Source organism: Microcaecilia unicolor, chromosome 6 (assembly GCF_901765095.1).
Source record: "Microcaecilia unicolor chromosome 6, aMicUni1.1, whole genome shotgun sequence".
Classification (NCBI taxonomy): domain Eukaryota; kingdom Metazoa; phylum Chordata; class Amphibia; order Gymnophiona; family Siphonopidae; genus Microcaecilia; species Microcaecilia unicolor.
In genome coordinates, this window is record NC_044036.1 from 3618726 (window position 1) to 3645893 (window position 27168).

The 27168-nt window shown below is 46.7% G+C and overlaps 1 protein-coding gene across 6 annotated transcripts in view; it reads right to left on the minus strand.

The window, feature by feature from the left end:
• SZT2 (SZT2 subunit of KICSTOR complex) overlaps positions 1-27168 on the minus strand; it is a 484798-nt gene that overhangs the window by 83544 nt on the left and 374086 nt on the right. For all 6 annotated transcript variants that reach the window (XM_030207429.1, XM_030207428.1, XM_030207430.1 and 3 more), the window contains exons 57-61: positions 26102-26284; positions 5525-5795; positions 2872-2951; positions 2429-2554; positions 1237-1439 (exon numbers count right to left, since the gene is read on the minus strand). In XM_030207429.1, coding sequence (XP_030063289.1) covers positions 1237-1439; positions 2429-2554; positions 2872-2951; positions 5525-5795; positions 26102-26284 — 863 coding nt within the window. The remainder of the gene's footprint in view (positions 1-1236; positions 1440-2428; positions 2555-2871; positions 2952-5524; positions 5796-26101; positions 26285-27168) is intronic.

Below are 27168 nucleotides of genomic sequence, written 5' to 3' on the forward strand. Positions count from 1 at the left end.
TAGAGAGGTAATGGGGGGCTGCAGATTGAGTGCACTTGAAGGTCAATAGGAGAAGCTTGAACTGTATACGGTAGCGGATCGGGAGCCAGTGAAGCGACTTGAGGAGAGGGGTGATATGAGAGTATCGGTTCACGCCTCCTTTGCACCGTGGATGTGCCCTGCGGACGTTTGCAGCCAGCACAGTTCTGCATTTTCTGTGTGATCTATTTTCTTTTTGTCTTTTCTATTCTGTAATTCCTTTTTTGGGCTTCTGTGTGAATTTATTTATTATTTGTACATTGCTTCGGAAGTCCTTACTGTGAGGAAGAATATCAAGTGTTATGAAAATTTGATGGAATGGAAAGTGAGGGACATCCAAACATTTAGCTGAACATTTCAACAAAACAAATTCCAGGCCAAAGGCTCAACATAGAAAGTTGGAAGGAGTGAGAGCTTAAGGCAATACTTTACTGAAGATCAGGACTAGCCACCAGCAAAGTGACCGAAATCAAAGCTTACAACTGAAGCACGCTTGGGACCGATATATACGGAAAGAGAAGCAGTGGAGGAACCAGGAGCATAGCCAGGCTTCCAATTTTCAGAGGGCCCCAAGGGTGGAGTGAGTGCAGAAAGGCACTTCGTTCCTCCACCCCCTCATTAAAAATATTGCCTTTTGATGGCAGGGATGCAGAAGCCCTGCCAGCCAAAGAAATTTGTTGCTGAGCCACTCCCTCCCTCCACATGCCACTGCAGTAGAAAGCAAAGACAGCGGCATGCCTTCAGCTGCCAGGACTCCTTGCACATGCTCAGTTCTTGTGTGAAACGAGAATGCAAGAGGAATCCCAGAGTTGGTGGCTGAAAGCCCACCGCCGGCTTGCTATTTACTACACTGGCAAGAGGAGGAAAGGAGCAGCTTGGCGGCAGGTTCTTTGGCTGGCAGGGCTTTGGCATCCCCACCAGCCATTTAATGGAAGCTGCAGGTTTGAAGGGGGTCTGAGTCCAAAGTAAGAGGACCCAGGCCTCCAAGACGAAAGGGAAGGGAACTAAAGCATGCAGATACAGACTGATACAGATGGAAAGAGGGGCAGAGGAAAGGAATTAAAGCATGCCTGGGACTGATCTAGATGAAATACAAAAGGATGAAGGAAAGGAAAAGGAGTTAAAGCATGCCTGAAACTGAGACAGGGAACAGAAGAGGGGCGGAGGATATGGAAGGAGGGAAAGATTTATCTAAGTGGAGGGTAGGAGTGTTCTCACCTCCTCGTGGGAGAGGGAGGCCGCACCTGAACCAGGATGAAGCCCATACTTTGTAGGTATTGGATGTAGTGTTGCATGAAGGTATTGCACATTTCTTGCAGCCAAGGCTCTTCTTTCAGCTTACAGAGTATCATCTCCAAGGAGTCACAGCTGTGGCTGCGGTCTCTGCCCGATGCTGCTGAGTCATTCGAACGATGGCGCTTCTGGAACATTAAGACAACAATTTACCTTTTCTTACCGACAGAAAGCCCAATCCTGGGAGCAAGGGCCCTCCAGTGGCTTGGCTTTTGCAGCAATAGAATGCAGTCCAGGGCACAGAACTGCTCCCTTCATCCCCACCCCGAGCTATTTCTTCACACTTTCTCCTCAGGATGTACAACTCTCCTTCCCTTGTCACAGAGCCTGTCTTAACTGACCATGTGGCACGTACCCAGACTAGAAGGAGCAGTGACGGCAAAAGCCATAACATAAGAATGGTTCTTAATTCTAAGCAGTTAAAGTCTTAAAGTTTTCTGCTGAAAACTTGGCAAGAATAAAATTCATTGAAACATTCATCTTGCCAAAGTTTAGGAGCCTCATAGGTAAACATCATTTCGTGTATCATAAATCTCTAACAGAAGGAAAGGCAAAAGGAGAATTAATAGTTTGCCTATTTCTAATGAGTAACAAATTGAAAATGAGAAGGCAAACATTTTGCTCAACCCCATGTGAAACCTAGATTTAAGAAGCAGTTGAAGGTTTTTTATTTGCACAAGCACATTTTGGGACTGGAAGGCCTGTGTGAGGAGGAATTGTGTGGGGGTTTTTTTCTTGGTCAAATTATGTCGTATTATGGAATGTTTTTATGCTTTATGTATGTATCTCGTTACCAGCCTAGTTAATAGGCGGGCTATAAATGTTAAAATAAAAAAAAATCATGAATAAAATCCTAACGTAACCTCATATAATACCATGAAATACTATCATGTTTGTTTAAAGCAAAGCTCAAATGGACTGCAGTGTTTTGTATTGTCTGAAGTCTTCTCCTCACCTTCAAAGGTCCTACACAAAACCCAATCCTCTCCTTCTCAATCTGCCCCAGAAGCAGCAGCATCTTAATCACATGCCCTCATCTTCCAGCCACAAGGGAACCCAGAGAACATGGTCCTTTGGCAGACTGCTACTACCTCAAACACCATGTGAAGGATCCTACCTTCCCCTCAGAAAACACCTGCTGATCGGTCTGAATCTGCTGGCGGAAGACTGGGTCAAACAGAAGTGGAGTGGCACAGAAATGAACAAGGCGTGAGGACTGCTTCAGGGTATCTAAGTCCACAGTCTAAGAAGACAAAAGACATGATCAGATTAAATTCTGCATTATACATGGACGACAAGAATCTCCTACCAGTCTGTAGCTATCATCTCCCACTCCTCTCGCCTCATACTTCTTGTAGCCAGTCTATATAAAAACTGTCTTCCACCCCTTCCAGTCTCAGTCTGTACAGAGCCTTACACTACCCCACCAGTCTCCCAGCTTTTCTCAATATCATTCTAGGCAGGGAATCATAATTATCCTAAATTGCCTCTCAACCTCTTCGGCAGGGATTTACAATTCTCAACATCAGTTTTTATTTAATTCTCCGATTTGCTACTTACACTAATAGGCATGTTGGACTGTGCTGATCTCTGCTGCCAAGTTACAAAGAGATTTTCAATTTTCATCTGTTTTTCCACCTCTGGGAAAAAAATAAAATCACATGTCAGTGTACAAGACAGACAAATTATTAACATTAACTCGTACCTGCCACCATATAATACCCAAGGAAGCAACAAGGCAAAAATGTGTAACCACAGTGCAATGTGTCGTCTGATATACAAGGAGGACAATGCCAGTGATATATAACAGTGCCATGAACAACATCAGAAGACAGATGCTGCATAGCAGTTAGGTGTGTACGAGGAGGAGAGTGACAATGCAATGTACCAGTGAGGCCCACAATGTCATTCTGACAGGACTGATTTGGTGGTGGGGAACGAGAAATTATGGACCACAGTATGAAGAGAATGGTGTAGACATTGCACAGAAGTGAGGTTGACAATATGAAGAAAAGGAGGGAGGTAATGCTGTAAAACAGCGAGAGACAGCGTGAGGAGGAGGGAGGTAATGCTGTAAAACAGCGAGAGACAGCGTGAGGAGGAGGGAGGTAATGCTGTAAAACAGCGAGAGACAGAGTGAGGAGGAGGGAGGTAATGTTGTAAAACAGTGAGAGACAGAGTGAGGAGGAGGGAGGTAATGTTGTAAAACAGTGAGAGACAGAGTGAGGAGAAGGGAGGTAATGCTGTAAGACAGCGTGAGGAGGAGGGAGGTAATGCTGTAAAACGGTGTGAGGAGGGAGGGAGGGAGGTAATGCTGTAAAACGGTGTGAGAAGGAGGGAGGTAATGCTGTAAAACGGCGTGGGGAGGGAGGTAATGTTGTAAAACAGCGAGAGACAGCGTGAGGAGGAGGGAGGTAATGTTGTAAAACAGTGAGAGATAGAGTGAGGAGGAGGGAGGTAATGTTGTAAAACAGTGAGTGATAGAGTGAGGAGGAGGGAGGTAATGCTGTAAAACAGCGTGAGGAGGAGGGAGGTAATGCTGTAAAACAACGTGAGGAGGAGGGAGGTAATTTTGTAAAACAGTGAGAGACAGAGTGAGGAGGAGGGAGGTAATGCTGTAAAACAGCGTGAGGAGGAGGGAGGTAATGCTGTAAAACAACGTGAGGAGGAGGGAGGTAATGCTGTAAAACGGTGTGAGGAGGGAGGGAGGGAGGTAATGCTGTAAAACGGTGTGAGAAGGAGGGAGGTAATGCTGTAAAACGGCGTGGGGAGGGAGGTAATGTTGTAAAACAGCGAGAGACAGCGTGAGGAGGAGGGAGGTAATGTTGTAAAACAGTGAGAGATAGAGTGAGGAGGAGGGAGGTAATGTTGTAAAACAGTGAGTGATAGAGTGAGGAGGAGGGAGGTAATGCTGTAAAACAGCGTGAGGAGGAGGGAGGTAATGCTGTAAAACAACGTGAGGAGGAGGGAGGTAATTTTGTAAAACAGTGAGAGACAGAGTGAGGAGGAGGGAGGTAATGCTGTAAAACAGCGTGAGGAGGAGGGAGGTAATGCTGTAAAACAACGTGAGGAGGAGGGAGGTAATGCTGTAAGAAAGCGTGAGGAGAAGGGAAATAATGCTGTAAAACAGCGAGAGACAGCGTGAGGAGGAGGGAGGTAATGCTGTAAGAAAGCGTGAGGAGGAGGGAGGTAATGCTATAAAACGGCGTGAGGAGGGAGGTAATGCTGTAAAACGGTGTGAGGAGGGAGGGAGGGAGGTAATGCTGTAAAACGGTGTGAGAAGGAGGGAGGTAATGCTGTAAAACGGCGTGAGGAGGGAGGGAGGTAATGCTGGAAAACAGCGTGAGGAGGAGGAAGGTAATGCTGTAAAACGGCGTGAGGAGGGAGGGAGGTAATGCTGGAAAACGGCGTGAGGAGGGAGGGAAGTAATGCTGGAAAACGGCGTGAGGAGAGAGGGAGGTAATGCTGGAAAACGGCGTGAGGAGGGAGGGAGGTAATGCTGTAAAACGGCGTGAGGAGGGAGGGAGGTAATGCTGGAAAACGGCGTGAGGAGGGAGGTAATGCTGTAAAACGGCGTGAGGAGGAGGGAGGTAATGATGGAAAACGGCGTGAGGAGGGAGGGAAGTAATGCTGGAAAACGGCGTGAGGAGGGAGGGAAGTAATGCTGGAAAACGGCGTGAGGAGGGAGGGAGGTAATGCTGGAAAACGGCGTGAGGAGGGAGGGAGGTAATGCTGTAAAACAGCGTGAGGAGGGAGGGAGGGAGTTAATGCTGTAAAACGGCGTGAGGAGGGAGGTAATGCTGTAAAATGGCGTGAGGAGGAGGGAGGTAATGATGGAAAACGGCGTGAGGAGGAGGGAGGTAATGCTGGAAAACAGTGTGAGGAGGAGGCTGGTATTGCTGTACAACTATGAGGTGCACAGTATGAGAGAGATCCACCAATGTATATCAGTCGAACAAGTAGTTGCACACATGGTGCTGAATGATACAAGGTGGTTTTCAGAGCATACCAGTTACACAAAAAGCGTTCTCTTTGACCTCTTGGCAAAGTGGGGCAGGTACGTAGTGTCCTGGGATTAACTGCAGAAGATGAGATGGGTGCGGTGCCTCCTTCCTGCAGAGGCTGGGACTGGACAACCTCCTTTTTTTGGAGGATGAATTGTAGGCACCACTTTTGTCCTGGGAGATGCTGAGTTTGCAGAGGACTTTGTTACCTTTCCGCTCCGTGATTTTGATGTCCAGGAACTGAGCTCCATGCCGAGAGACAGCATCCAGTAGTCGCAGCTCAGGGTTGGGATGAACAGGTGGAATGGTGGCAACGTCTCTGAGGGCTTCATCAAACGGTACTATGTCTGGTGGGAAGTGAAGGGACGGCAGGCTGCGACTAGATGAGCTCAGTCGACTCTGCTCTTTATTTAGTGGTGGGGTAGAGCTGCGAATGAGGGTGTCTACTTCCAGAGTAGAGTTCAAGAAGGGGTTGGGCTCCTGTGGAAGATATGAAAAAATAAAAATAAAAAATGCCAGCTACACTGATGTGTGTTTCCATGAAGAGACCTCTGGATCTCCATCCCTTTCACATTATCCAGCTGAGCTTTATTCCCAATGTGCTGTCATTGGTGCTAGAATTAGCTTTCCCTCCTCTTTTCTATCCCACTAATTAAAAATATTTAAGAAAAATCACATCAATGTCATTTTCTTAAAACATTTACTTCTGAGAAACCTGGACTCGGAACTCTTGCAGAAACACATCAGTAGCAAAAGCAATAGATGGACTTGGGAAGGGAAGGGAAGACTGGCAGGTCTCTCCTCTCACCCATCAGTATTGAAAGATGGGGATCCCAAACTCATTTTCGAATACCATCTCTTCTCTACAAGCTGCCAAAATTTCTAAAAGCAATCAGGTAGTCTCTCTCACAATAATCTGAAAACATTCTGGAAAGGGGATGGGATTTGATATACCGTCTTTCTGTGGTTACAATCAAAGCAGGTTACATATGATATATGGGTACCTATTTTGTACCTGAGGCAATGGAGGGTTAAGCAACTTGCCCAATCACAAGGAGCTGCAGTGGGAATTGAACCCGGTTCCCTTAGTTCTCAGCCCACTGCACGAACCACTAGGGGAGTCAAGAACACAGATGAACCACATGCCCCAGAGTGACCAATCCTGTTCAGAAGCAGCTGGCAGGACCCCAAGGAGAAGATCCATTCCTTGTTGCACACTCCCAGGAATAGATTCGTACGCAACTTCAGATGAAACTTTGGGGAGAACTGCCTGAGTGTGACGAAACAGTGAGTTTCTAAGCCGGAAAACTCGTAATTATATCGTTAAGTGTATTTTTCCTAATTGGCCAGCAGACGGTGCTTGTTTTGAGTTTTAAAGCTGTTGCAGAAAAAGACTTTCTCTCTTCCAGTTTCAGCTTATAGAAAAGCAATCTGCACTATCATTGGGCAGCTATTTTCAAAATTGATGCCCTGGGCTCTGATTGGCCTTGGATTTCAAATCTAGCCTGAAGGTACTGGATTTTCCCCAGTCTCAGCCAGGGAGCGGAGAGAGAGAGAGAGATCTCTTTACTGAGGCCCTGTGAGCAGTTACATTTTCTGAACTCCCCAGGAACTACCCAGGTAGTAAACAAATGTTTAGTTTTATAATTGATCCATATTCAGTTACCTGTTACTGCTTGCTGAGTTCACCTTTTTCTGTTCACTGTTCAATTTCCCGACAATAAAACTTATTAGTTTATTGACTCTGCTGTACTGACTAAGAATCCTGGTGTTCGTGTTTTGTTCTGAGGGTGCCTTCTGGGAACTGTGGAACAGTTGGAGTAGGACCCCAGTGTCCTAGAAATCACTGGGAAATAACCTGAGAGTGGGAGACTAGCCCAGAGGCAAGAGGGACTCAGTCAATGGGTGGAGGGTGCTAGTATAGAGTACAAGCTCAAGTGCAGGGGAGGCTGGGCAGACTCTTCAGCATAGGCGCCCCGTATAAGAGGCTTGGGGAGGCTAAGCCTCCCCAGCCCAATCGTGGACTTCCGTTTTTTGTGACCCTCCCACCCTCCGCGCGCGTTTTATCTTTTTTACTTCCGTGGCAGCGACGTGACGTCGCTTCCATGGAGAGTACGGAGGTAAGCCCCGCCCGTGGCAGCGATGTGATGTCACTTCCACGGAGACGAAGATAAGCTCCGCCCCCTTTAGCCTCCCCAAAACGGTTGGCTACCGACTGTCTATGCTCTTCAGGTGGCTTCAAGATAACCCCAGGCGGGTGCTAGGCATTTCGTGACACTGAGAACCCGGGTAAATCTTTTAACATAGTTTGTAAGTGTAAGTTTGCTCCAATAGAAGGAATTACACAGAAATGTTGGAGGCAGAGGTCAGGTGTAAAATCTGCCCTCAAATGAGTAGAGCTTGGTAATAATGATAAAGTATGTAACCTAAGCATAGGTTTGATAAATGCACATTCTGTGAGGAACAAAACAGCCCTTATTAATGATTTACTTGTGGAAGGAAAGTATGACGTACTTTGTTTTACTGAATCATGGTGTGATGCTGTGAGGAAGGGCTGAGAGCGGGCCTTCAAAATAACACAGCCAGACAACGTTGTAACATAAGGCAAGCACTTTATTCACTTAATCCTGAAGCCCATTACTTCACAGGGTCAGGTAAAGTCTCTTTAATTCTATGAAAAGTCTCAACATAGGCCTATGGCTGTCAGGGCCCCAACCACAGTCCATGGCATAAGAATACCACGCCCCAAATACAGTCTGTAAGCTTCTCTCTCTAGGTTTCCAGGTCTGGCTCCTGCTAGTCCTCAGAACAAGGCTTCTGAGTCTTCATATCACAAGGTTAGCTTACCTTAGACAGGTCACAGTAGCTAAATGTACGTCTTAAAGGCTTATGCTGGGACTTCTAGTGAGTTGCATGGGGACAGAAATTTCACCTGTCACCGACCGTCCCCGCCTATCCTCTGTACTAAAATAACCCAACTTAACAGTAGCCCATCTTGACAACTTCCCCTCTCAGTGCTTATGGGGATTTCAATGCTATCAACCATATCCATTAATTAATTAATTTATTTATTGCATTTGTATCCCATATTTTCCCACCTCTTTGCAGGCTCAATGTGGCTTACAATACATCATGGCTAGTGGAAATATAATCGAAAAATAGGCATTTAGTGTTACAGAAAATTTTTGGTAACATGATAATGATAAGACATGATAGTAGTATGACAAGCAGATATTATAAGACATTTCTAACTAAGTGTGGAGATTTATGTATATTCACATTGGTTGATCTTTCTGGTAAGCCTTGCTGAAGAGATGGGTCTTCAGTAGTTTGCGGAAGTTCGTTAATTCGTAGGTCATTTTTAGGTTGCGCGGCAGTGCGTTCCATAACTGTGTGCTTAAGTAGGTGAAGTTTGACGCGTGCATTACTTTGTATTTTAGACCTTTGCAGTTAGGGAAGTGCAGATCAAGGAATGTGCGGGATGATCTTTTGGCATTCCTGGGTGGTAAGTCTATCAGGTCTGACATGTAAGCTGGTGCATCTCCATGAATGATTTTGTGAACTAGGGAGCAAATTTTGAAAGTGATGCGTTCTTTGAATGGGAGCCAGTGTAGTTTTTCTCGTAGGGGCTTGGCTAAATTAGAAACCCAAGGAAAGGATAGGTAGGCTGGTCTGGCACTACATTTCTGCGGGAACCCCGCAGGACCTGCGTCCAGAACCCTGGGAGTCCCATGGTACTGGTGGGGGTCCCTGCTAGCTCTGTTCCCTACTGCCTAACCTCACTCTGGCCCTGCCTTTTATATCTCCTGATTCCTGTCCTTTTGGGTCCACCCCTCCCATCTCCCTTCTTCTCTGGATGGGACTAGTAGTTTTAAGGTGGTTCAGACTACCTGAGGGACCCTTATTTAGGGTGAGGGCCAGTATTCTGTATACTCCCTTGCACATGGCTTTTAAAATCTGATTTGATTATTGTGAGACAAAGTTGCCCAAGGGATTATGGGTGGGAGTGGGCATGTAGGTCTTATAAAAAAGCGGAAGGGATTTTCAATTTTTTAATCAATTCACGACCTAACAATCTTCCGAAAACTACTGAAAACCAACCTATTCAAAAAGGCATACCACAACGACCAATCCTAAATAAAAATAATTAGCTGCCCCGGAACTAGATGAAAATGAACTCTCAGCACCAGATCTAACCTCCGATACCACTCATAAAGCAACAAAATACACACTACCTCTCTAGCTTTCATGCCCCAAAAGCTGTATCACTCATGACGGAAACAAACTCTCTTCATCTGATTATTTAATGTATCTTTAACTCATTAAGTAATGTCAATGCAATACCTCATTGTATTTTATTGCACTATTCTTCTGCTTTAATGTAATACCACCTGTAACTCTCTACCCAGAAATGGCGATCGCCATCACGGCATAATGTAAGCCACATTGAGCCTGCAAATTGGTGGGAAAATGTGGGATACAAATGCAACAAATAATAATAAAATAATAGGAAGTTGATGGATTTTAAATTAGTTATTGGTGAATCATCTGATTTTGCTGAGGTCCTGGTTAAGGAAAATGAGAATTTTGCTCTTTGTCTTTTATACTGTCCACCAGGAAAACTGTTATCCAATTGTTCTCCTTATTTTATTTTTTTTTATAGAGTTTATGCTATGTTTGGTTATTGATTATGACAAAATATGTATACTGGATGATTTTAATTTGCCTTTTGATGATTCTTTTTATTGCCATCAGAAACCGAACCCAATTTGGGTGAAATTTTATGAGTGTCCTTTTAAACAGGTGGTAGGTGTGGTAACACATCAGGCTGGTCATTTGCTAGACTTGATTTTCCTTTCACAAGATTATATGGGTTTTTGGTTGCAACCCTATCCATTTAAGATTTGGGTTGGTCAGATCATTATTTGTTTACTGTAGATTTTCAAATGAACAATGAAGTGTTATTAACTGCGAGGCGGCAGTCTAAATTTGAAATGAATGTTTTAAGACAGACATTAGTTATTATGATATGAACCTGGATGAGTTGGTAAATAGATGGACAAATTCATTATTGGAGTCTCTAGATTTCGTAGTCCCTGAGAGAACTGTAGCATATAAAAAAAGTAATGAGAAAGATCAACGACATAACTGCTGCACTGAAAGAGTTGCTCAGAGGAGTGAGAGCAGCTGAAAGTGTGGAGAAAAACTTGAGACATTGACAATTATGATACATATTTCTTGAAATTAGTGGAATATAAAGCTCTTTGTGGAGACGGTAAAATTATGTCTTACCTGATAATTTTCTTTCCTTTAACACAGCAGATGAATCCAGGAACTAGTGGGTTAAGTCCGCCTACCAGCAGGTGGAGACAGAGATAAACAAACTAAAGGCAGTGATACCAGACGGCCAGCTCCTTCCTCAGTATGTCATTCATAAGCATTTGCCAAGGTCAAAAATATGAAACCAGAAACCACCCTCACTATGAAAAACAGAGAACCAAATAAGAACTTCGAAATAACTGCAACTTGATCCAGAAATTGGAATCCTTTCTGTGTTCCCATATCTGTCTGAACTCTGCAAAAGAGAACCCGGAAGGAAAAAATAGCCACACTGAATGGAAAATGAAAAAAACATTGGCTGAACTAGGGAGGGATCCTGGATTCATCTGCTGCATTAAAGGAAAGAAAATTATCAGGTAAGACAATTTTACCTTCCTTGTCACTTGCAGCAGATGAATCCAGGAACTAGTGGATGTACCAAAGCATTCCTTAAGTAGGGTGGGAAGCCAACGCTCCCCACGCCAACACTCCCGCCCCAAAACTCGCATCTTCCCGAGCAGACACGTCTAGCCTGTAATGCTTTGCAAAAGTATGACGGGACGCCCAAGTAGCTGCCCGACAAATCTCTTCCAAAGATAGGGCCTCCGCCCAAGAAGCCACCTGTGCCCGAGTACAATGCGCCTTCAGGGCCACTGGAGACCCCCGCCCTTGTAGCAGATACGCCGCTCCAATGGCTTCCCTAATCCAGCGAGCAATGGAAGCCTTAGAAGCTGCCTCATCTCTTTTCAATCCCGACAAGAGCACAAAGAGATAATCCGAGCGTTGAAACTCGTTAGAGATCTGCAAGTACCGAAACAAGGCTCTCCGCACGTCCAGGAAACGTTGCGAGGCAAACTGCCCCAGATAATCCTCTCTTCGAAAAGACGGAAGATAAACCGCCTGATTTGACATGGAAAGCTGAAACCACTTTAGGTAGAAACTACTACTACTTAACGACAGCACCATCCGGATCGACAACCCTGCTTCAGAAAACTGCAAAAAAGGATCTCTGCAAGACAAAGCCTGAATTTCAGAAATCCTCCTAGCCGAAGCAATGGCCACCAAAAACACTGTCAAGTGTTAGATCCTTCTCAGAAACCTTATTCAACGGCTCAAACGGTGGGGCCTGGAGGGCTCGCAGTACCACATTCAAATGCCACGCCAGGCACGGCTGCCGCAGAGAAGGCCGAAGCCGAAGAGCCGGGGCGTAGCAAACGGCCCACATCAGAGTGAGCTGCTAAAGAGGAACCATCCAGTTTGCCCCTAAAACAAGCTAGCACGGCCACCTGCACTCGAAGTGAATTATATGCCAATCCCTTATGAAGACCATCCTGAAGGAACTCCAGAATAACACCATCAAGCCCAGCATCCTGTTTCCAACAGTGGCCAATCCAGGTCACAAATACCTGGCAAGATCCCAATATAATTTATACTGCTTATCCTAGAAATAAGCAGTGGATTTTCCCCAAGTCCATTTTAATAATGGCTTATGGACTTTTCTATTAGGAAGGAATCCAAACCTTTTTTGCTTTTACCACATTCTCTGGCAACTAATTCCAGAGTTTAATTACATGTTGAGTGAAAAAATATTTTCTCTGATTTGTTTTAAATTTACAACTTAATAGCTTCACTGCATGTCCCCTACTCCTAGTATTTTCAGAAAGAGTAAACAAGCAATTCACGTCTACCTGTTCCACTCTACTATTTTATAGACCTCTATCATATCTCTCCTTAGCCGTCTTTTCTCCAAACTGAAGAGCCCTAGACGCTTCAGCCTTTCCACATAGGGAAGTCGTCCCATTCCCTTTATCATTTTCGTTGTCCTTGTCTGCACCTTTTCTAATTCCACTATATCTTTTTTGAGATGCGGCGACCAGAATTAAACACACTATTGGAATGCAAAAGTACAAGTAAATATTTTGATTATGGAGATATAGTTGAAGGGGAGGGAGGGAGAAAATGATAAAACCATTGATGATAAATGTTATGGATGAATATATCTAAATATGATGTATCTCTTAAAAGGTCATAATTAACGGTTATGTTTGCAAATGTTGAATCATCAATAAAAACTGTTGAAATCTAAACACAATATTGGAGATGCGATCGCACCATGGAGCGTTACAAAGGCATTATAATGTCCTCATTTTTGTTTTCCATTCCTTTCCTAATAATACCTAACATTCAATTTGTTTTCTTAGCCGCCGCAGCACACTGAGCCTAGATCATAAGTATTGCCATACTGGGACAGACCAAAGATCCATCAAGCCCAGCATCCTGTTTCCAACAGTGGCCAATCCAGGTCACAAATACCTGGCAAGATCCCAAAAAAGTACAAAACATTTTATGCTGCTTATCCCAGAAATAGTGGATTTTCCCCAAGTCCATTTAATAATGGTCTATGGACTTTTCCTTTAGGAAGCCGTCCAAACCTTTTTAAAACCCCGCTAACTGCCTTTACCCTCTTTTAGTCAGTGACTCCTAACGTGGAGCCTTGCATTACGTAGCTATAATTCGGATTTCTCTTTCCCACATGCATCACTTTGCACTTGCTCACATTAAATGTCATCTGCCATTTAGACGCCCCGTCTCCCAGTCTCGTAAGGTCCTCTTGTAATTTTTCACAATCCTCTCGTGATTTAACAACTTTGAATAACTTTGTGTCTCCAGCAAATTTAATTACCTCACTAGTTACTCCCATCTCTAAATCATTAATAAATATGTTAAAATGTAGTGATCCCAGCACAGACCCCTGGGGAACTCTACTATCTACCCTTCTCCATTGAGAATACAGACCATTTAATCCTACTCTGTTTTCTATTTTTGAACCAGTTTTTAATCCACAATAGGACAGTATCTCCTATCTCATGACTTTCTAATTTCCTCTCAAGAGTATTTCATGAGGTACCTTGTCAAATGCCTTTTGAAAATATAGAAACACAATGTAATAGATCGGTGAGGCAAGATTTCCCTTCACTAAATCCATGTTGGCTTTGTCTCATTAATCCATGCTTTTGAATATGCACAGTAATTTTGTTCTTTATAATACTCTCTACTGTTTTGCGCGGCATCGACGTCAGGCTCACAGGTCTATAATTTCCCGGATCTCCTCTGGAACCTTTTTTAAAAATCAGCGTTACGACGGGAGGTCACGTGACGCTATGTTCGGGAGAGGACGCTGATAGCTTCGCTCCCGCTCTCTACCCGCCAAATCGGCAATTATCGGCCTTGAAAACAGCGTGAAATTCACCCAATTTGAAAGACAAATAAAGCGGAAACTGCAACCAAACGCCGAAAAGAATTCCACAGATGGCAGCGAAGAATTTGAGAAAAGATAAAAGCAAAGTAACGGAGGACAAGATGGCGGCTCCGGCAAGCCCGGTGGCCTCGCAGGTAGGATCCGCCTGGGCAGCCGAAATTGTCGGGGAGGTCACGAGCGCCATGGAAGTGATCCTGGAGACAAAACTGGGCACTTTGGCTACGAAGTTGGAGACTTTAAATAATAATGTAGCCCAAATAGGAGTGGATATGGCAGCATACCAGCAGCGAGCTAGTGATGTGGAAGACCGCATGGTGAAATTAGAAGAGGCACAAACCAAGCTCACAAAGCAGGTTGAAAGTTTCGCGGCTAAAATAGAGGATTTAGAAAATAGATCTAGGCGCAATAATTTGCGGCTAGTGGGAATCCCTGAAAATCAGGGAGAACGCGACTTAAAAAGTTATCTGGAAACTTGGTTGGTGAAGGAACTGGAGCTACCTGCAACACTGGGACCTTTGCGGATTGAAAGGGCACACCGCTTGGGATTAAAACAGGCAAATGTGATAAGGCCCAGAGTGATAATCTGCAAAGTCCTCAATTTCGCTCATAAAACAGCAATTTTACAGGCGATTAGAAGTGGTAAGGAGCTGATAAGCGGAGACCAGAAAATATTATGTTTTCAAGACTATTCAGCAGGGGTCTCAGCTCAACGGAAGCTGTTCTCCCCCATCTGCACAGAATTAGTGAAACGTAAGATTCGCTTCGCGTTGATGTACCCAGCAAGGCTCCGGATTACATATAAGTCATCTACAGAGATTTATTCATCAGTGGAGGAGGCGCAAAGGTTTTTACACCAACTGGATTGTGAGCGCTGAGATGGAAGTAAAAACCATAATCGATTTGGCAATTGGAAGGCGCAGTGGCGCAGACGGAATTTATCTGTTAAGAGGATTCGTTTAAAAGAGTTTCAGTTTTGGATTTTAATACTTCACCAAAAGAAAGAAAAAAGAAAAAGAAAAAAGGAAGAAAGAAAAGGCCATTGAGAAACTGTACAAGACCATAAACTGGAAAAGTGGAAAACTTTGAGCTGCATTAAAACTAACTAACGGAGACTCTATCATGGTTTGGTTAAAGTTAATCAGGGACACCAGATCTTGGAATGTATAAGCAGCATTGAAATGAGACAAATAGAAGGGTAAGACTGGTTGCAGAAAGAACACTAATGCTTTACAATAATATGATAAGAGATAGAAAGACTTGAGTAAGATCTTGGGTGGCTACAGAGAATCATAAAAGGGTAAACAAGGAGAATGGGGTTTTAAGATTTAAGGTTTGGGGTGGAGGGGGCGTTAGAGGTGACCTAACTCCTTCGGGGGACATCGGGGAAAAGGAAGGGCAGGGTAACTTTAGGGGAAGGAACAGGGGAGGGAGGGGAAGAAGGGGAAGGAGGGGAAGGGGTTCAATCAGGGGGATTACACTGTGGATAATGGAAATAAAAGTTGTTATATATGGGTATATGGAAAATAGGTCAACATCAAAACAAAGGATCTGGGGGAAGAGGAGAAGGAGGGGCCGGAGGCTGGGCTGGCTTTTCCAAGCGGAAACGGATGTGACATGGCACATTGCCTATGAGCAATTAAGAGAACATGGTTAAAATAGTAACATGGAATGTTGGAGGTATAAACTCCCCAATAAAGAGATCCAAAATATTACATTATTTACAACGAATAAGAGCAGATATAGTATATCTGCAAGAAACACATCTAACTGACAGTGAACATGCTAAATTAGAGAGATGGTGGGTGGGCGACTGTATTGCCTCTGCAGCTGTTGGGCGTAAGGGGGGAGTGGCTGTGCTTATCAGGAAAGGAGTGGCCTCTCAACTCACGAATATCGTGAAAGACCCAGAGGGACGCTTTATTTTTGCTTCAGCTATGGTGGCCCGTCAGCAGGTTGTGCTGGGCAGTATATATGCTCCAAACCAGTTGGACCTAAATTTTTATAAAAGGTTAGTGGCAGTGTTGGTTAAAGTAGACGCATCCCCCTTGTTGTTGGGAGGGGATTTTAACACGACGTGGGACCCAATAGTGGATAAGTCTAACCCTCCTTTGGGACAGAGAAGACCTGTGACTAAGGGATTACCTAATTTCTGTACATTACTCAACCTTATAGATGTTTGGAGGACACTTCACCCCACAGAAAGGGAATACACCCATCAATCTAGGGCCCATAACACACATTCTAGAATAGATTATCTGTTGTTCTCGCGATCGCTTTTCTCGGAGGTTTCAGAGGCTGAAATTGGCCCCTGCGTAATATCGGATCATGCTGCGGTATGGTCAGTTTGGAACCCGGGGTCGCAAAATATCATGGCAAAGACCTGGGCATTCCCCAGTTACTTGTATAACGATGGGCAGTTTAAAGAATATTTATTAGGGAAGTGGACAGAATACCTGCGACATAACGAGGGACCCACAACAGATGACGCGCTACTATGGGAGGCGGCCAAATCAGTGCTGCGCGGCGATATAATCAGCTATGTTAGCCATTATAAAAAGGCCAGGGACAGAGAGATCTTACGGTTGGAAAGGCAGTTAAGACAACTGCGACAGCTGTTTGGCCAACGCCCCTCGTCTGGAGTCCAGCGGGACATCCTGGCGGTCCAAACTACTTTAAATTCGTTAATTCATGAACGAGCGGTCAAATCACAACAGTATTATAAATATCATCTCTATAAATATGGGAATAAAGGCGGAAAAATGTTGGCGAGATTGGCATCCCCAAAGAAAATCAAGAGACAAATACTGACACTTCGACAGGGGGGGCAACTTCTTCACACCGATGAGGAAATTAGGGAAGTATTTAAAACTTTTTATGAACAATTATACGATACAGAGGACGAGGAAGGCCTAGCAAGTGATTTGTATTTGGGTAATATTACAACACCTACCATAACACAATTAGACAACAAAAGACTGAATGGGCCTGTTACCACGGATGAGGTTAGCTGGGCTATTGCTAAGAGTAAGATGGGGAAAACACCGGGCCCGGATGGACTTAAGGCAGAATTTTACAAAATGATGGGAGACCCTATAGTGCCAGTGCTGACTAAAGCATTTAATTCCTGGGTAACACAGGGCTGTTTGCCGAGTCATCTTAACCTAGCTCAAATTATAGTATTGCCAAAACCACAACGAGACCCTACACTAGTGACATCATATAGACCTATATCCCTTCTAAATCAAGAGGTAAAATTATTGGCGAAAATACTTGCCAATAGATTGAGTGGAGTGCTCCCAGATATAGTACATGAAGCACAAGTGGGGTTCGTGCAGGGAAGATCGGTGACAAGGAATTTAAGACGTATTTTAGCTTCCTTAGAAAAAATAGAGAGGACAGGTAAGGCCTCAATTATGATAAGTTTTGACGCGGAAAAGGCGTTTGACCGCGTGGAGTGGCCTTTTTTGTTTTCTGTCCTACATACATATGGATTTCAGGGATGGTTTATACAGGCGATTAAAACTTTATACTTTGACCCAAGGGCTAGAGTGATGGTGAATGGGGTAAACTCTGGAGAATTTGAGATACGAAGGGGGACCAGGCAGGGGTGCCCTTTGTCTCCCCTGCTATTTGCCCTGTATCTGGACCCCTTGATCCGAGATATATGCTCATGTCGGGCGATACACGGGGTGCCGTTTGGGACTCAAGAGTTTAAGGTTGCGGCGTTCGCTGATGACCTCCTGGTATTACTTACGGAACCGCAGGAGTGCCTGGCAGCTCTCTTGGAACTTTTTCAGGAGTTTGGGACTTTCTCGGGGTTCAAATTGAATTTTGAAAAATCAGAAGCATTAGCGATACCGGAAAACACGAAGCGATTATGGGCGGACCAATTCCCGCTGAGGTGGGAGGTGGAATCGTTTAGGTACCTGGGGGTCTTACTTACCACACAGACAAAGAACCTTTATAGTTTAAATGTTAAAAGACTTCTGGACAAAACAGAGCAGCAATTGGAAATATGGCGCCCACTGACACTGTCCCTATCGGGAAGGATATGTCTCATTAGAATGGTAATCCTACCCAGATGGTTATATACGTTACAAATCTTACCATTAGCTTTGTTAAAAAAGGACTTAAGACTTTTCTATCGCTTAGTTTCGAAATTCTGCTGGGCACACAAAAAGGCCAAAATATGTTTAACGCGTCTATGGGGAGGGTGGCAGCAGGGAGGGCTGGGGTTACCTAATATGGTAAAATTATGTATAATCATACCTGATAATTTTCTTTCCATTAAACATAGCTGATCAATCCATAGACTGGTGGGTTGTGTCCATCTACCAGCAGGTGGAGATAGAGAGCAAACTTTTGCCTCCCTATATGTGGTCATGTGCTGCCGGAAACTCCTCAGTATGTCGATATCAAAGCTCCATCCGCAGGACTCAGCACTTAGAGAATTACACCCACGAAGGGACACTCTGCCCAGCTCACCACCGCCGAAACGGGGGAGGGGAATTAACCCAGCTCATCCCCACACAAGTGGGGGAGGGGAATCCGTCCAGCTCATCCCCGCGGAGCGGGGGAGGGACACCACACCCGCCGATGCGGGGGGATCTGGCTTATCCTGCAACCGCAACCGCGGGAGGAGCTGACTGACCCTAACACCGCCGAAGCGGGAAGGGTACAAAGCTGCCCTACAGCCGCACGAAGCGGGAGGGAGTGCCGGCAGAATTTTAAGTCTCAATCCAGCCCCGTAAAACGGAGGGGAGAGGAATGCAGCAGCTCACTGTAACACAAACTCGTCTTAACTCTTGAAGAATCCAAGTGAAAAAACTTGAACACGAAGTCTTTCTGAAGTAACTGAAGACTAAACTTGAACCTGAAATGCAACCAGAATAAAAACAGTACAGATATCTGGGAGGGGCTATGGATTGATCAGCTATGATTAATGGAAAGAAAATTATCAGGTATGATTATACATAATTTTACCTTCCATATCATCAAGCTGATCAATCCATAGACTGGTGGGATGTACCGAAGCAGTACTCACCCAGGGCGGGACATTGAAATCCCTGACCTCAACACTGAAGCTCCAAACCGGGCCTCCGCCCGTGCAGCCACAGTCAAACGGTAATGCTTGGAGAATGTATGAGCCGAAGCCCAAGTTGCCGCCTTGCATATCTCTTCCAAGGAGACGGATCCGGCCTCTGCCATCGAGGCCGCCTGAGCTCTTGTGGAGTGAGCCTTCAGCTGGATAGGCGGCACCTTCCCCGCGGCCACATAAGCCGCTGTAATGGCTTCCTTGACCCATCTTGCCACTGTAGGCTTAGCAGCCTGCAGACCCTTACGAGGACCTGCACACAGGACAAACAGATGATCTGACTTCCGGAAATCATTGGTCACTTCCAAGTATCTGATGATGACTCGTCTCACATCCAGATATTTAAGAGCAGAGTACTCCTCTGGGTAGTCCTCCCTACGAAAGGAAGGGAGACAGAGCTGCTGATTCACATGGAATCGAGAAACAATCTTGGGCAGGAAGGAAGGCACTGTGCGAATAGTCACTCCTGCCTCAGTGAACTGCAGAAAAGGCTCTCGACAAGAGAGCGCCTGGAGCTCGGAAACTCTTCTGGCTGAAGTGATAGCCACCAAAAAGTCTGCTTTCAACGTCAGGTCTTTCAGAGATGCCCTCGACAAGGGTTCAAAAGGCGGCTTCTGCAATGCTCTTAGCACCAGGTTGAGATTCCACGCAGGCACCACTGAGTGCAGAGGAGGGCGCAGGTGATTAACTCCCTTGAGAAAGCGCACCACATCTGGCTGCGAAGCCAGGGAAACACCCTTCAGGCGGCCCCTGAAGCAAGCCAGAGCCGCTACCTGGACTTTAAGGGAACTGAGCGACAGGCCTTTCTCTAGACCTTCTTGCAGGAACGCCAACACTGAAGAAATTGGAGCAGTGAAGGGAGAAAGTGAGCCTGCTTCACACCACGCTGCAAAGATACGCCAAACCCTGGCGTAAGCAGTAGAAGTAGAGCGCTTCCTCGCTCTCAGCATAGTGGCGATGACCTTGTCTGAGAAGCCCTTCTTCCTCAGACGCTGCCGCTCAATAGCCAGGCCGTAAGACCAAAGGGGGAGGGATCCTCCATCACCACGGGCCCCTGATGTAACAGGCCCTGCTCCACTGGCAGTCGCAGAGGATCGTCGACTGAGAGCCTGATCAAGTCCGCATACCAGGGACGTCTGGGCCAATCCGGACCCACCAGGATTACCCTGCCGGGATGCTTTGCCACCCGGTCTAGCACCCTGCCCAACATGGGCCAGGGCGGGAACACATAGAGAAGCTCTTGTGTCGGCCACTGTTGGAGAAGAGCATCTACTCCCAGGGATCGAGGGTCCCGTCCTCTGCTGAAGAAGCGCGGCACTTGGCAATTGGCCGATGACGCCATCAGATCTAGGCTCGGCTGGCCCCAGCGCTTCGTGATGTCCAAGAACGCCTGAGCAGATAGCTGCCACTCTCCGGGCTCCAAGGTATGGCGACTGAGAAAGTCCGCCTTGACATTCATGACTCCGGCAATGTGGGCCGCTGAAAGCTGCTCCAGGTTCGCTTCCGCCCACTGGCATAGATTCATAGCCTCCTTGGCTAGAGGGGCGCTCTTGGTACCTCCCTGGCGGTTGACATAGGCCACAGCCGTGGCATTGTCCGACAGAACCCGTACTGGTTTCAACGCCAGTACCGGGATGAACTCCAAAAGCGCCAACCGAATGGCTCTGAGTTCCAGGAGGTTGATAGACCACTTTGCCTCTGCAGGAGACCAGAGTCCCTGCGCTGTCCTTCCCAAGCAGTGGGCTCCCCAGCCCGACAAGGAAGCGTCCGTCGTGACGACAATCCACTCTGGGGTCACCAGAGGCATTCCTGCAGACAACTTGTCCATCTGCGTCCACCAGCTCAGCGCCTTGCGCACTGCTGGGCCCAAGGGAAGGCGCACAGCATAATCCTCCGACACCGGAGTCCAGCGCTGCAGCAGAGAGTGTTGAAGTGGTCTCATATGAGCCCTGGCCCAGGGCACTACTTCCATCGTGGCCATCATAGAGCCCAACAGCTGCACATAGTCCCAAGCCCGAAGAGGAGAGGCTACTAGGAACTGGTTCACCTGAGCCTGAAGCTTGACAATCCGATTGTCTGGCAGGAACACTCTGCCCACTTGGGTGTCGAATCGAACTCCCAGATACTCCAGGGACTGAGTGGGGCGCAGCTGGCTTTTCTCCCAGTTGATGATCCATCCCAGGGAGCTCAAAAGAGCAACCACCCGGTTCACAGCTTTGCCGCACTCTGCATAAGAGGGGGCTCGGATCAACCAGTCGTCCAGATAAGGATGGACTTGTACTCCTTCCTTTCTCAGGAAGGCCGCGATGACCACCATTACTTTGGAGAAGGTCCGCGGAGCAGTAGCCAACCCGAACGGGAGGGCTCTGAACTGGAAGTGTCGGCCCAGTACTGCAAAACGCAGGAAGCGTTGATGAGGAGGCCAGATGGGAATATGCAAGTACGCTTCCTTGATGTCCAAGGATGCCAGGTACTCCCCTGCCTTCACTGCCGCTATAACAGAGCGGAGAGTCTCCATGCGAAAGTGCCGAACTTTCAAGGCCCGATTGACCCCCTTGAGGTCGAGGATAGGCCGGACAGAACCTCCTTTCTTTGGTACCACAAAGTAAATGGAGTAACGTCCCTTGCCAAGCTGATTTTCTGGCACCGGAACGACCGCCCCCAGGCGGATGAGATTGTCCAAGGTCTGCTGCACTGCCACAGCTTTGACCGGAGACTTGCAGGGAGAGAGTACAAACCCGTCTCTTAAGGGTCGGCAGAACTCTAGCTTGTAGCCGTCTCTGATGACTTCCAGCACCCAAGCGTCTGAAGTTATTGTGGTCCACTCGCCCAGAAACGAGGACAGCCGTCCTCCAATCTGCACTGGGGCGTGGACCAAGACCCCGTCATTGGGTACGAGACCCTGGGGGAGGACCGGAGGGAGCACCTCCGGGACGGCGGTCTCTGCGAAAGGAACGCTGCTTGGGGGAGAAGGTCCTCTTAAAGGAAGAGGAGGCAGAAGAGCCCGACCTGCCCGGGCGGTACCGACGGGCTTCCTGAAACCGTCCTCTGGAGGTACCGGGGCGAGCACTAGCTCGAGCCCTGACCTCTGGTAACTTCTTGCCCTTAGACGTGCCGAGATCGGTCACGATTTTGTCCAGCTCGACCCCAAAGAGCAGCTTGCCTTTAAAAGGCAATCTAGCCAGGCGGGATTTAGAGGCGTGGTCAGCAGACCAATGCTTCAGCCAAAGCCACCGCCGCGCAGAGATTGTCTGAGCCATGCCTTTAGCTGAGGCTCTCAAGACATCATACAGCAAGTCTGCCAAATAGGCCAAGCCCGATTCCAGGGCCGGCCAATCATCCCTCAAGGAAGAATCCGAGGGGGAAGCCCGCCGCACCATAGTCAGGCACGCCCTGGCCACATAGGAACCGCAAACTGAGGCCTGCAAATTTAAAGCAGTAGCCTCGTAGGACGACCTTAAGGCCGCCTCCAATCTTCTGTCTTGGGCGTCCTTTAGGGCCATGCCACCTTCCACCGGCAACGCCGTTTTCTTAGTCACCGCAGTGATTAAAGAATCCACGGTAGGCCACAGATAGGCCTCACGTTCACTCACAGCCAAAGGATAGAGGCGGGACATAGCCCTAGCCACTTTAAGGCTCGCTTCTGGGACATCCCATTGAGCCGAAATTAAGGTGTGCATAGCATCATGCACGTGGAAGGTTCTAGGCGGGCGCTTCGTCCCCAGCATAATGGCAGAGCCAACAGGGGCTGAGGGAGAGACGTCCTCCGGAGAGGAAATCTTCAAAGTGTCCATGGCCTGTAGCAACAGGTTGGGCAAATCCTCTGGGCTAAAAAGCCGCGCTGCAGAGGGGTCATCCGCTCCAACCGAGCGGGGATCCGTCTCCTCCAAGGAATCCGCAAAGGACCGTTGGGAGACCTCAGACACGCTGCCCTCATCTACATCGGAGGAGACAAATTCCTCCAAGGCCTGGGAATCAACCCGAGGGCGTTTGCCTCTGGGAACCTCAACCTCTTTACCAGACGAGGGAGCAGGGGCAGCGTTGTGCATGAGGAAGGCCTGATGCAGCAGCAAAACAAACTCGGGGGAGAAACCCCCCAGACTGTGCACTTCCGCAGCCTGGGCAACAGCCCTAGACGCACCCTCAACCGGCGCTCGCAAGAGCGGGGGAGAGACATGCTGCGCATCCAAGATGGCGTCCGGCGCGACACTCCGCGAAGGAGCCGCGCGGGAAGAACGGCTCTTAACTTTAGCCGCTTTTGTGCCGTCGCCCAAATTAAGGGCGTTCATGGCATTAATGTCTCCAACCTCAAGGGCGGCCCAAGAAGAAGCCGTCCGAGCCGCGTGGCCGGCCAAGATGGCGGAGGCGAGGAGCGGGGGATGGGCGTTTATGGCGGGAAAAACCGCCATGCCGGAGGAAGGACCGGGACATACATCGGTCACGAAACTGTCACCCAACAAGGGCGAATCAGGCTTGAAGACCCCCGCATCCCCTCTAGAAGCGCTCCAGCGATCCGGGGAGCGACCCTTTGCGCCCTCGCCCTCCGACGCCATATGCCACGAGGAGAAGAATAGGGGAACCCCCTGCCCGCTATAAAAAGGTAAAAATTACCTGCTGTCCGCTCCGAGCTGTAACGACCTGGTGTCCCAGTGAGTAGCTGCAATAGACGCTTAAATAAACGTCGAAATAAACGCCTTTAAGGACGTTCAAAATTTTTTTTTTTTTTAACGGAGCCAGCGGGAGGGGGGAGAAAAGGAGGGACCTGGCACCACCAGGTTTGCACTTGCTCAAAAGAGCCCTCAACCCCAGGCACTCAACAAAACCTAAAAATTAGGCTTGGAGGCCTAGCCAGAGCTGCTGCTGTGTGTGACCACCACCTGCTGAGATAGAGAACATACTGGGGAGTTTCCGGCAGCACATGACCACATATAGGGAGGCAAAAGTTTGCTCTCTATCTCCACCTGCTGGTAGATGGACACAACCCACCAGTCTATGGATTGATCAGCTTGATGATATGGAAGCAATATTATAACATAGCATGTCTCTCACGTCATGTTAGGGACTGGGCGCTTTCCACTGATTATCATACACCCATCGATGTGGAGGAAGATCTTTTTAAACCATATACATTGGTATCCTTATTGCATACAAATAGACCAACACTGCCAAGGGCTATTCGGCAGTCAACGCTTTTAGGACCACTGCAGACTGCATGGAAATTCCTGGGGAAGTGTTTGGGGGGAGACGTACACACAACAGGGCTTCTCACTATTGTGGGGAACCCAGGATTTCAACCTGGATTAGAGAATCAGGCTTTTGTGAGGTGGGCACAGGCAGGTATTAGGAACATAGGACAGGTGGTTAATTCAGAGGGTCAGATCAAACAATTAGGGCAAATATTCCAACAGGGGGAATTAGCATGGGGCGATATATATGCTCACTGTCAGTTGAAACACTATATCAAGACCCTAGATATTGAAGCACTAAAAAATGGTTTAGGTAAAAAGATTCAGGAGCTGTTTATAGAGATCTCAGAAGAAGCCCCATCCGTTTCTGCCATTCAAGGGAAGATATGGTTGTTAAGACCTGGGGCAGAGTTAGCCCAGCTTAGACAAAGATGGGAAGCTGATGTGGGGACAAGTCTTGCAAATTGGGATATTGTAGCTCATATAAAAGGAATACCTAAACTGATAAGTGGGGCACTTTATCGAGAATGCGCTTTCCGGGTTTTATACAGGGCATACTTCACGCAAGTACAACTATTTAGAGCAGGAGGTATACATACGCCCATATGTTTGAAATGTAATAGAAACTGAAAATACTTACTATCATGCATTTTGGGAATGTATAAGAATACAACAGTTCTGGAGAAGAGTGGAGAACTTTGTGTCCCTTGTGGTGTCACGGCGGGTCCGAGGAACAGTTATACAATTGGTCCTGGATTGCCCGGACTCTTTTAGGGGAGTGAGGGCAGATGAAAAGCTACTTTGCCGCAAATTGTATTTACTTGCAAGGAAATGTATCTTGCAGTCATGGACTACATCTGATCCTCCTGAGTACTGGCATTGGAGAAATCAAATACACCAATTGTTGATGTGGGAGCTGAAAGAGGCTAAAAGCTCCTACAAAAGGAAAAATCGATTTTTAAAGATTTGGGGACCCTTTATAAGTACTCTTACACATCGTGGTAGAAGTCTTGTACTTAACAAGCTATGATGGGCCAGAATGATGTCATATGATAGGAATTTGTAATAAACGCAGTGTAATCCTTGGGGGAGGGGGGAGGGGGGAAGGGGGGGAAAAGGGGGGGGGAGGGGGGGAAGATAGGAGGAGAGGAAAATACAAATTTGAAGATGAAGCAATGTATAATAAGGTATTACAGAGTGTAACAGGATACAGTATTTCTGATTATCAGGTACATCCTATTGTGAAGTGTAAGTTCAGTTTGTCTTCAATAAAAATTGTTGAAACATAAAAATCAGCGTTACATTGACCACCCAGCAATCTTCTGGTACCATGCTTGATTTTCTAATAGAGTAGACTATTTATAGGCCATTAACTTTTATCTTGCATTAATTGTAATGGTTTATGATTCCTCTACGATGCTCTTTAGTATTTTGAACCGAGGTTGCATGTATCTGGCTCCAAACAGTTTCAACAACCTCCTTGCTGCCAAATGAAGGGCTTGCTGATCAATACCTACAAACCAATGCAAGCTCTAGTGGACCTAAACTTTCCATTCCAGAGAGAACACTACTTTTGTCAGAGAAGATTTCTGCTGCCCCAGTGGATCAATGCTCATACCTACCTGAATGTAGCATGTGTGGCTTGCAGGGTGCTGACCATATGGCCAGAGAAAACCTTGCTGCTAATTCATATTTGTTTTCTGCTATTCTAAACCAGATTAGTGACTGTGGCCATTGGTAATTCTCTATTTTATGTCTATATGAAAAGGAAAAATAAAGGCATGTGTGTGTGTCTAGGTATCTGCAAGTAAAGCTGCCTCAAGCAGACTATCAAGGTGATTCAACGTTACATAAAATAACGGGAAGTACAGGGTTATTACAGAAGAGGGGAGAGAACAGTGAAAGCGCTGGGCCCAACAACTATTACCTGCTTGGGATCCTCATGCCATGGTGTATCTGAGAAGCAGTAGTGGTGGAAAAGTCCTAGCTTCTGAGTGATGAGGCAGTGAACAATATGGGCGCGAGCATTCTGCCATTGAATCAGACGAGTGAGGGATCGAGTTAATGTTGATCCCAAATCAGATGACCAGTTGTATGTGTATAGGGTCAGCTATAGGAAAAAATAAAAGATATTAAGCAGGGATAGTAACACAGAGAAAGAAGATACAGAGAAGGGAGAGAGCAAACAAAGGATGACACAGAAGGCCTGAATACAAGATGACAAAGAAGATATGGAGTGTCATATAATGCCTAACTGCAACCCCTAGCACCCACCTGGTGTTAATAACCCTGTGGCCACTTAGAGGGTCTGTCCCAGCGCTGTACAGGCCACTTGCACCTGGGCACGTGCTCCTATACTGGCATACCCTCCACCCACTGACTGGGCTCCACTCGCCTCTGGGCGACTCTCCCACGCGCAAGTTATTCCCCAGTAGTTTCTAAGGCCACATTCCCAGGGGTCCCACAGTTCCTAGAAAACACTCACAGACCGAGAAAACAAACTACCGGGATTCTTAGTCAGTCCAGGACAACAGAGATAATAAACTAATAGGTTTATTATCATAAAAAGGTAGAAAAAGGTGTAAACAGCAAACAGCAACAGTTTTAATGCTGATTCCTGTTATTTTACCTAACTAAATACTGCCTTACTACCTAAGTAGTATCTGAGGAGTTCAAGAAAAATAACTGCCCATAGGATCTGAACAGGGTGTCAGTGCAGAGGTCTTCACTCTCCCCCTCTAAGACTGAATAATTCCAGCATACTCTGGCTGGATCTTGCACTTCAGGGCCCTGAGCACTAGAACTAAGGGGTTTCTGACCAATGACACTGCAGGTTACTCTCCCCCTGGGGTTTTCCTCCTTTGGGGAAAAAAAGCTGAAAGGAAAACAGACACCACCTGCTGGCCAAACAAGGGAAATGAATTGAAGGGGAAAAATAAAACAACAATACAGGTCATAGGCAAGAAAGTCCCCTGTTTCGCCACAGAGAATATG